The sequence below is a fragment of the Littorina saxatilis genome, linkage group LG5 (genome assembly GCF_037325665.1).
Source record: "Littorina saxatilis isolate snail1 linkage group LG5, US_GU_Lsax_2.0, whole genome shotgun sequence".
Classification (NCBI taxonomy): Eukaryota; Metazoa; Mollusca; class Gastropoda; order Littorinimorpha; family Littorinidae; genus Littorina; species Littorina saxatilis.
The window spans coordinates 57453579-57464018 of NC_090249.1; the positions used below are offsets into that span (position 1 = coordinate 57453579).

Consider the following 10440-nt stretch of genomic DNA (forward strand, 5'->3'; position numbering starts at 1 on the left):
GTCTAATACTAAAATAGTCGCTTCCCGTCCGTGGGCGTTGCAGCGCTATTACTAATATAGTCGCATCCCGTCACGAAAGTGTTAAATGTGTGCAATTGATTGCGTGTGATCTGTTTATAAAATGAAATATTGTTGAAAACTGACCGTCGGATTGCAGTCTTGTCGGTGCAGCCGAAATCTGGAAGGGGAACTACTCGTGTCGCTAGACAAAGTATGAGAGTTACTTTTCCTTGGAATCTTGCTAGCGATAAACGATTGTGCACGGCAGATCTGAATTCAGAAAACAACCAAACTCATGGATTTTATATGGAGATTCATGTGTTCAAGTCTGTAGTTGCTGGTTTAAATACGGTATGGTTGTATTGTTTGCTCCAGAAATGTATATTTTGTACATTAGAGTGTTCTGAACTTTTGAGCCGCAAAAAGTAGATCCACAATGTGTACAGTCTCTACCCATGAGCTATCGAGGATTCAGGCCCGTTGTTGGGTAAGTGATTTTGGTTGTTGGGTAAGTTACCGAAAAATAACTAGCCCTACAAGTTTACAGAGAGAAAGAAGCAGAGGGGGGGATAAACACACACACACAGTAAGCATAGGTGAAACTGTGCAAGAAAGCGAGACACTAGATCTGCCAACTAGTCTCGGCCCGCTCACAATAACAATGACCGAGATTTTCAGTAATTCCTTCGCGTGACGTCTAACCCTCTTACGTCATAATGTGACGTCTTCAAATAGTTTCTATCACACACGTCAAACACTTTTGACCGAGACTGACGTAATCCATAGACTCGGAAATGTTAAAGTTTCTATCACACACACACGCACGCACAGACAGACAAAGTTTATCATCGCATAGGCTACACTTACGTGAGCCAAAAACAGTTGGTTATACTTACATTTGGGTAGTATTGTGTGTGTAGACGATGACTTTTGTGATGACCATGGGAGATAACTCTAGTCAAGTTTGTAGTTGAGTCAAACTGAAGAAAATCTCTCAGCACACAGATGTTCAGCCTCACAACTGCAAAGAATGTATGATGTCGGTCCATGGGAACGTTTCTTTTGTGACAGGACTGTCCTCCTTTTTTTCCCTAAGAAACACTGAATTACCAGCTTTTCTCAGGTCCATTCCAGGTGTGTTTATGTTTTCAATTTCAGTTTCCTGTCTCTCTCTCTCTCTCTCTCTCTCTCTCTCTCTCTCTCCTCTCTCTCGCTCTCTCGCTCTCTCTCTCTCTCTCTCTCTCTCTCTCTCTCTCTCTCTCTCTCTCTCTCTCTCTCTCTCTCTCTCTCTCTCTCTCTCTCTCTCTCTCTCTCTCTCTCTCTCAGTCCTGGGAACCCATACGATTTTGCCGTATTTTGTACGCATCATTGTCTAGAATACGATCAGTACGGTCAGAAGAGAAAATACAACGAGAACAATTCAAAGACTACTTTTCTTGATAAGCGCATCCCAATAATGACAATATTTTGAGTCACATGATTACAGTTTTGTTTAAACTTGGAAAGAAGCATTTGTTTTAAATGTTTTGTTTTGTCCCGGGTGAGGTCGCTCTCAGCCCCTCTCTGGAAGCCTTCAAATCCCGGATCTAGACACCCCTCCCCACCCCCTCCCCCCGTCCCTGATCCTCCCCACCTCCCTCCTCTATTTCTACCCCCCACTAGCTATCACTGAACCCCCGGGCAGATCTGATAACACCAGCTGCAAATCATCTTCGCAACTCTCTCCAAAGTCTGCAGAATCTTCACTTTGATGAAGGCGGCAGTCTAAAGAAAGAAGAAGAAGAAACCGAATTAACGGTGCAACGGACGCGTGTGAAGCATTTTTGAATCATGGATGTTCAAATGCCGTGTGGAGTACGCTAATATTTCTGAAAATACACCAAGCTTGTTTGAGAATACTCACAAGGGCATAAAGGGGTTCCCAGATCTGCTCTCTCTCGCTCTCTATCTCACACACACACACACACACACACACTTCGACTATCAGGAGTTCCTTGCTGCAAGTTTCTAAAGTTTGCAGACCGAGAGTACAATGTCAGTTTGTGATGTGTAGCAAAATCGTAGTCAAAAGCATGATTTTGACTGAAAAATTCATTATCTGAACTGTATTGAATCGTAGAATTTTTTTACTACATATCTTACTGTGTTTAGAAAGAGTGTGAATTTTGAATTCGAAACATTATAATTAACACATTTTCTCACATTACAAGCGCAAGTTTGTTTGTTTTGTTGCAGGGAAGGTGCAGATTTGCATGTTTAGCCTCTAGAAGTCAGATCAAGCACCTTAAGCAGCATAATGGACCATGATACGAATCATACGGCTGGCCATTCCCCACCTGCTGAGCCAAGCCATGTAGATAGTTCATTCAGTGATGTTCACAGCAGCACAGTTCCAGACCAAAATCATGACATGTGCGTTGCCAGTGACACTGACAGCAAGCAAAAAACCAGAAGCATAAATGAAGACCAAGGCTACAAAAATGATGCTGATAATAAGGCTCACAGAAAAACAAGCAGTGTACTGGTCAGCAACAGTAATAAGGACTCCAGTAGCACTGATTTCACTGGCAGTGGTAGTCAAACAAAAAGCAGTCACACACAGATTACTGAAGACCAGAGAACATCCAGTGACATGTCTGTGACTGAGTTCAGCTTAGAATCTGGCGAACCAGCAGACATTGTTTTAGAAATTGGCAACAAGCAGCTCTCTTGTCACAAGAGGGTTTTATGTGAGCACAGCCTTTACTTCAAGGCCATGTTTGAATCGGGGATGCAGGAGAGTCATTCAAACACTGTGAAACTAGATAACGTTCACTCGGATAATTTTTTGTGTCTTGTAGTTTACTTTTACACAGGTGACCTTAAACTGACCCAGTCCAATGTACAGAGTGTGACAGAACTAAGCAACCAGTTTCAGGTCACTAATGCCTTGGATCAGTGTTGCAAGTTTCTGCTTACCATGATTGAAGACGACTTGTGCCTCAGCTTGATACGCATGTCCAACTTACTCATGCTGACAGACGTGTATAATGAGAGCCGGAAACATGCTCTGTGGCATTTTAGCACTGTCACACAGTCGGAGGACTTCTTTCTAGCACCTTGCTCTCAGGTTCTGGACTTCCTGCAAGATCCTTTTCTCAATGTGGAAAGCGAAGTGGATGTATTCCAAGCAGCAGCAGATTGGTACTTTGCTCAAGACAGACCTTGTGATGTGACCGATTTCCCCAGTTTCCTTGCTAGCACTGTAAACTTTCATCTCATGACAGATGACGAGGTGGCATCATTGAATGATTTACTGGTGGTGAAGAATAATCCTGAGCTGAAAAGTTTTGTCGCTTCACTAAATCAGGACGTCATTGCAAGCTTGAAAGAAAAGGTAAGCAAAGAAGTAGGGGGAAAAAATCTTGAGTTAGAATTCTGATTGTGGTTAACATTATGATTTATAGTACATTTTTGTTTCTTCCTTTGTAAAACTCCTGAAATTAACTGCTTCATGGGTTTATGATTTCGTAAGCATAAAGCCAGAGAAATAATGAAGACGGAACTGTAAATCTGTGTCTCTGTTTGTGTGTGTTTAAAAGTATTCAAAACCCTTCATTATTTATGATTTTATCTTTACTTTATCAAATGTTAATGAGTGTTAAGCATGTTTTAAATCACATTTTCTACACAGCATCCAACCGGGGTCCGTACAAGTCCAAGGAACGGTCGCATCTTGTGTGTGGGTGCCCACCAATGTACAACATCGTCCGGCTGCCAAAACAGTTGTCCTGTGGCCAGAGAGGAAACGGCCCCACAAGAAGTGCTGGGGTTCGAACCAGACGGCTGCAGCCTGGAACTAGTAGCCAGCTTGTCAGACCACTACCCTCTCTTGTCACGAGACGCTGGCTACAGGGTGTGTGCCATTGGTAGGTTTTCCGTAAACTCACATGTATACTTGTAGTGTTTCAATTGTCAACCCTTACAGGGATGGGGGGGGGGGGGGGGGGGGGGGCAAGGGTAGCTCAGTTGGTAGAGCACTGGACTTGTGATCCTAGGGTCATGGGTTCCAATCCAATCCGGACTTTTGTCACATTTTTATGCAGACTTAGTGACTGTATGTCCCACCCATGTGTCACCACAGTTGCATGTCAAAGACCTCGGTCATTCTGCCACAGGTGCAAGTGGCTGATTACATGTAAACACACACACACCTGGGTAATGCAACTCTTGTTGCTGCCAGCTTTCCACTGGGAGGAAGCGACCAGAATTTCCTAGCGATGGGATAATAAATGAAGTGAAATAAGCGCTCCTGCTGGAGGAGCCAATCCTTAGTTCTTACTGCAAGATAGCATCAGTAAAAGAGGTCACAGGCAGTTGTGTTCTGTGCTCTGTCAGAGACATGCAGCTGAATGTGTGTGTGTGACGGAGCACAATGTAACATTGAAGCCACTTTCAGTGTTCCCAGCACCTGTGTGCCCGCTGTCGCTTATGCCTTCTAGCTAAATTTTGTTTGTCTTAGCTCAGCAGAAACGTATAAAGGCTTTTGTATATATATATATTTTCGAATTTGCATTAAGTACAAACAGTTTAAAAAATCTATTGGACAAGTCCACAAGATTGTTAGAAAGATTCGTCAATTTTTGACGAATGAAGAAATAAAACTCCAATTGTAAGCAACCACAGAATGGGACAAGTTCACAACGTATGGGCCACAAGGCCAAGCGATAACACAACTCCCAAAACTTACTGCTACTACTACTACTACTGCTACTACTATAGTGTTTGCTGTCTGGGGTGTGCATCACAACACAACTCTTCAACAGGGCATAAAGACCCTGACAGAGTTATGTCCAGAAAACAACTTCTCTTCCAAGCGATAACACAACTCCCAAAACTTACTACTACGACTACTATAGTGTTTGCTGTCTGGGGTGTGCATCACGACACAACTCTTCAACAGGGCATAAAGACCCTGACAGAGTTATGTCCAGAAAACAACTTCTCTTCCCCCACCCCCTATAGGATTCACCATCATCACTACTGTTGCAGGTCACCGTGTGTATGTAGTGGGCGGTCAGGCCTCCATTGGACGCTCGGGGGGCTGGATGTCGACCATCTGGTGTCTTGATACACTTCGCTGGTCGTGGGAGGAGGTGGGTGGGCTGCAGAATGTGCGCAGGCACCATGGGATGTGTGCTCACGGCTCTACGCTGTTCCTGGTTGGAGGGATCGGCCGCTTCCGTGTCAAGCTGGATAGTATGGAAAGCTGGGACTCTGAGACGGGTAGGTTGGAGGATGGTTACGGTGGTGTTTGTGTGGAGTGGAACCCCCTTTTTAAGACCTTCAACAACCTGTGAAAATCAGGTCTTAACAAAGGAGTCGAGGGAGTCTTAAAATGGGGGTAAGTTTACAGAGGAAATGAAAAAAAAATCTGAAAAAAAACGGGTCTGAAAATTGGGGGAGGTCTGTATTTGCTCTTTTTTTAGCAGGGGATGACAAGTTTTAAACTGCTGATTTCAACTATATTAACTTCTTTTCAGGAGCTTCTGAAGTAAATGAAGGGTTTGTGTTCATTCTAAGCCACCATCTCGTGCGAGGTAAAATGCGGAGGAGTGTTAAATTGGAATACAAGGATGTATTTGAATTTAGATGAGTAGTTTGGATTTTCCTTGTTTGTTTACGCACAACAGAAAGGAACTCATACCGACAGGGTTTATTTATGTTAGCAGAAGTTGTGTTCAGCTGACTGTGTTGCCATTATCATTCACATACAGTGGAACCCCCCTTTTTAGACTTCCAAAAATCTCAGAAAATCCGGTCTGAAAAAGGAATGTGTCTTAAAGGTACTGAACTTGTCAAATCCAGGTGCACGGAGCCCCTGGGGCTTTTAGTCATACCTCAGGCAGCTATCCGTTAGAAGAACTACCAAGTTTCATTGACTTGCACCCAAAGAGTCAAGAACTGCGATTTTTTTACGAATTAATTTTGGACTCTGTCCCGGCTGGTCTTGACCTATTTTTGGATCTAAATTTAGATCAGGTAGATCACCACATCATGCACAAAAAGACACGTCACTAGCAAACTATGTCAGACATCATCATGAGTTTGTGTAAAACAAAATGGAGGCCGGAATCACTCAGTTGAATCGAACTCCGACCAAACACCACGTAATAACTAGGTTAATTTATGCACTCGCGTGAACAAGAAACTGTCGAGCTTCACAGATGTCGTCGTTGGGTAGTTTTGGGTTTGTTTTACTACCATAGGAGGATTTTTGAACTGTAAATGCACTCAGCTGCAACAAAAACGCAAAACGAAGGCTGTGAGCTGCACTGTGCCTTTAAAATGGGGGTAAATTTACAGAGGTTCGTGAAGAGAAAATCTGAAAAAGCAAGGTCTTAAAAGGGAGGAGGTCTTAAAAAGGTGGGTTCCCCTGTAGAACTATCATACTTCGAGGCACAGCTAGGATCATGTATGTTTCTGGTGCTTTATTCCAACTATTTCAAACTGTTCTGGCAACAAGATGTCATCTTTTACTTTTAAAGATATGGAAGACAGACTTATGTTATTCAGTGGTTAGGCAAGTGAGTCTGTCGTACAGTTCTGTTCTGCGTGTATAACTTGCGCTGAAAAAAGATGTTACTACCCTAAGCAGTTATACCTACAAGGTTGTGTACTGTGAGATGCCCTGGCTTCACCTGCACTAACAGTGTACCGTTGGATGTAGTGTCTTGTAACTGAGACAGTGACAAAAGCTTGCGTTAACTGAAATTTGATCATGCCAAAAAAGTTAAAATATCCAGATGAAAATGAATGTGAAAACTGACTTTTTGTCCGTTTCAATAATATATTATCTTCTGCAAACACGGAATATACCATCAACCTGATAACTAAAACCACAATACATAATAAATAGGTGTTCAGCGACAGTTGTGTTGCCTGTGACACACTCTTCAAGGACATTCATGTGGGCGGGTGATCTTCCCTATGCAGAAAATACACATCGTTACACTTATTGCGCTCTTTCGTTCCATGTGACAAGCAATCTTAAAGAAGAGTTGAGAATTTCAGCAAGAAAACAGGCTGACTAGCATGAAAGAATATATATATACTTGTGATGTCATTCGTGATACACACATAAAAACTTTACCTTCATTGTCTCAGTTTTGAATTAAAAGCAAAATATCCATGGGACAATCTGCTTTTTTCAGATGAATGGAGCGTACTGCCCCAAATGCTGCACCAGGAGACAGCACCAGCGGTGACAGAACACCGGGGCAACATCTACGTCTTCAAGAACTACGCCCAGGTGTTCAACATCGCCACCTCATCCTGGTCTTTTCTGAAACTTTCTCCGCCTGTTCCGGGCCTTCCCATCTTTGCACACAGCGACCCCAACTCCAACGGAATATTTGTGACGTGCTTCCTATCAGAGTCACTGTGGTTTGTGGACCTTGACAGAAAGCAGAGCCAGAACCTTGTGAACTTTGAGATGCAGGGAGGGGGTGGGGTGTTCTGTCAGGGCCGCCTGTATCACTTCCAGTTGGTTGAGTGCGATAACAACGAGAGCACCGAGGTGGAGTGTTACAACACGGCGGAGATGGCTCGTAGTGTGACGGGCATGTTGCACAGAGCCTTTTTGACATCAAACTTTGTCACGGTGCCCCGCTTTCCCGACTTCCAACCCTCCAGCAACAAACAGCTGTGTTGATAACAGTTAACTAGCTTGGCTTCTGCTACTTCCTATATCATATGCCATTTGTGAAACCATATGTCTTCCAAGTGATACTGTTTGGCATACCATTTTCTTCTGGTTTGCAAATGTACTCAGATTGCTCATTACGACCAGTGCAAACTAAGTTAGTGAATGTAAAGTACCTTCTGCACTTTTTTTTATCCACCTTGGCATATTGTGCGGTATTGTTGCAATAGTTGTTTCTGTAAAAAGCATATAATTATAAGCATAACAACACAATTGAGTCACATCAAGTTGCAGACACTGAGTTTCAGCAACTTGCAATGCATGAATCGTAGCCAGGTTTGAGTTTGCTGATGTCAGAAAGTACATCAAGTGATCAACTGCAGATTAGGTGGATGGAGAACAGAAAAAGAATACTGTTATTTAGACACAGAGTTGAAGGACTGCAAGTTTGGCACAGGGACAAGTTGATAAGCTACATCCATATTTTGATGTTAAAAGCAAAGATAACTGAGAAGTTTGAATGAATGACAAACAGGGGCCATGAATATGCAAGAAATGTCCTTGGGTGGTCGAGATCACAAAACTAACTGCTTCAATTTTGATGCATTTGCTTTGGGATCAAATTATTCCTTGAAATGTTTTTGATGTTGTTGTTAAAATTTTTTGCATTTGACAAAGCTGTTGTGAACACCCCAGTAAACCACAGCATGGACCCGGATCATGTTGAAAGACAATATACTGGTCAGCATGACCTATTAAGGTTACGAATATGCAAAACGCAGAAAGTATTAGTGCATTGTTGTGGAGTATTATTGTTGGAATTGGAAGGAGGGGGGGGGGTGTCTTTTTGACAGTGGCATTGCTGATGTGCTCGTTAAAATGCATGTGTGTGCAGGATCGACGTAAAAACCTTGTGCTGGTCGTTATCTGCAATAAAGATCACCTTGATCTAAGAATGTGTGATTGTTTTGTTATTCTCTTTCTCTCCTCTCATTTTCTTTTTTTTTATTATTTAAAATATTCTTATGAAGCATGCTTTATAATATCTTAAAAATAATACCTCTCTCTCTCTCTCTCTCTCTCTCTCTCTCTCTCTCTCTCTCTCTCTCTCTCTCTCTCTCTCTTGCTGATAAAGTCACATACTGTTTTTACAAAACCTCACATTTACAAACTTCATGCAACAATTAAGGCACACACAACACTAAACTGATATTCTGAGCTAGTGCATGCACTTAAAGTAAATTTTTACAAATAAGCTTTTGAGTATTGCACACCAATGGGCACAGAAGTGTGGTAAAAACTGGTATGCACATGTGTGTGTATAATAACAGATGCACACCAATGGGCACAGAAGTGTGGTAAAAACTGGTATGCACATGTCTTGTCTTGTCTTTCCATTACTGCCCACAATCAACAGTAGTGATTATTTCGGCACTTGATGGGATGTTGCGCAAGTCCAATAAAGTAGCGTTTCCAGCATCCAAAGTCCATTAAAATTCACAGGTTGGGGAGTATGGGGGGGAGGGGACATGAGTCACAGTGGCTGCTGGTTTAGTGCGAGGCGCGCGACACAAAGGTGTCGACAGTGCGGGCCTCGACGACAGCTGCTGGTAGAGAGTTCCAGTCCTTCACTGTGCTGGGTAGAAAAGCGGCACTCCGATACTGAGTGCGGCAGGTGATGAGGCCGAACTGCTGGCAATGGCCTCTTCGCTGGCGTGGTGGTAAAGGGGCCAGCTTCGACTTGATGCCCGGACAGTGGACGATGCTGTTCGTGATCTTGTAGAGCATCGATAGGCGGGCAAGCTTCCTGCGCTCCTCCAGAGACTGCCACCCAAGGGAGTCCAGCATCCGGCTGACACTTGACGTGTTGTGGTAGCGGTTGCAGACAAATCGGGCAGCTCGTCTCTGGACGGCCTCCAGCTTGTCGATGTTCTTCTGGGTGTGCGGGTCCCATACTGACGAGGCGTACTCCAGGATAGGCCTGACAAAGGCCTTGTACGCCTGCTCTTTCACGGATCTTGATGAGATCTTCAGATTGCGCCGCAGGAACCCCAGGGTCTTGTTTGCCTTGCTGACAATGTTGTTGATGTGGTCGTCCCAGCACAGGTCACTCTGAATGGTCACACCCAGGTACTTGACCGCCTTCACTGTCTCCAGCGTATGCCCGTGGAGTTGGTAAGAGGGCTGTAGTGGGCGTCTGCTCCTCGTAACAGGCAGGGTGTTGCATTTTGCAGGGTGGAACTGCATGTCCGAGTTATTCTCCCACTCGGCTAGGCGATGGAGGTCTTGTTGTAGCTGGGCCTGGTTATTTACGCTAGTCACCACCCTGTACACTGCAGTGTCGTCCGCAAACAGGCGCGCTAGTGAGGTGTGTGTATAATAACATGCACACCAATGGGCACAGAAGTGTGGTAAAAACTGGTATGCACATGTGTGTGTATAATACGCAGATTTGCACACATGTTTAAATCTTTGAGCTGCAGGGCACATAATTGTACAGGGTAAAATTCAAGGGCAGTTAGCTAAATTTCAGAGCTAAACTAAACTGAAGGGATAGATTCCACTGTACCAGAACAACATTTCGCATGTTTCCAAATTCTTTCATTATCCAGTACCCTGCAAACAATATTCGATAGAGAGGGCATAACTGACCGAAGGACAAGAATAACTGAGTGAGAAAATTGAAATGCTATCGTTTTCCGTTTTATTCTCAAATGGTCTACTTCCCATTACGTATAAATCTTTATATCGGTTGA

At 43.6% G+C, this 10440-nt stretch overlaps 2 protein-coding genes across 2 annotated transcripts; one reads left to right on the forward strand and one right to left on the reverse strand.

Moving 5' to 3' along the window:
- The first annotated feature begins 960 nt into the window (after positions 1 to 960).
- Positions 961 to 8622, forward strand: LOC138967514 (kelch-like protein 18). The gene is made up of 5 exons (XM_070340078.1): positions 961 to 1134; positions 2236 to 3376; positions 3674 to 3908; positions 5032 to 5265; positions 7194 to 8622. Exons 2-5 carry the CDS (start codon positions 2297 to 2299, stop codon positions 7691 to 7693), a joined length of 2049 nt encoding a protein of 682 aa, XP_070196179.1. The 5' UTR covers positions 961 to 1134; positions 2236 to 2296; the 3' UTR covers positions 7694 to 8622.
- Positions 8623 to 9235: 613 nt separating this feature from the next.
- On the reverse strand, positions 9236 to 9931 carry LOC138967821 (uncharacterized). The gene has a single exon (XM_070340478.1). It carries the CDS (start codon positions 9929 to 9931, stop codon positions 9236 to 9238), a length of 696 nt encoding a protein of 231 aa, XP_070196579.1.
- Positions 9932 to 10440: the final 509 nt, after the last annotated feature.

Excerpts from the sequence above, each read along its gene's own strand:
- LOC138967514 (XM_070340078.1), top strand. The coding sequence starts at position 2,297 with ATGGACCATGATACGAATCATACGGCTGGCCATTCCCCACCTGCTGAG. Across the intron at positions 3,909-5,031 it reads CTACAGGGTGTGTGCCATTG|GTCACCGTGTGTATGTAGTG; the intron begins GTAGGTTTTCCG and ends CTACTGTTGCAG. Across the intron at positions 5,266-7,193 it reads AAGCTGGGACTCTGAGACGG|ATGAATGGAGCGTACTGCCC; the intron begins GTAGGTTGGAGG and ends TGCTTTTTTCAG.
- LOC138967821 (XM_070340478.1), bottom strand. The coding sequence starts at position 9,931 with ATGCAGTTCCACCCTGCAAAATGCAACACCCTGCCTGTTACGAGGAGC.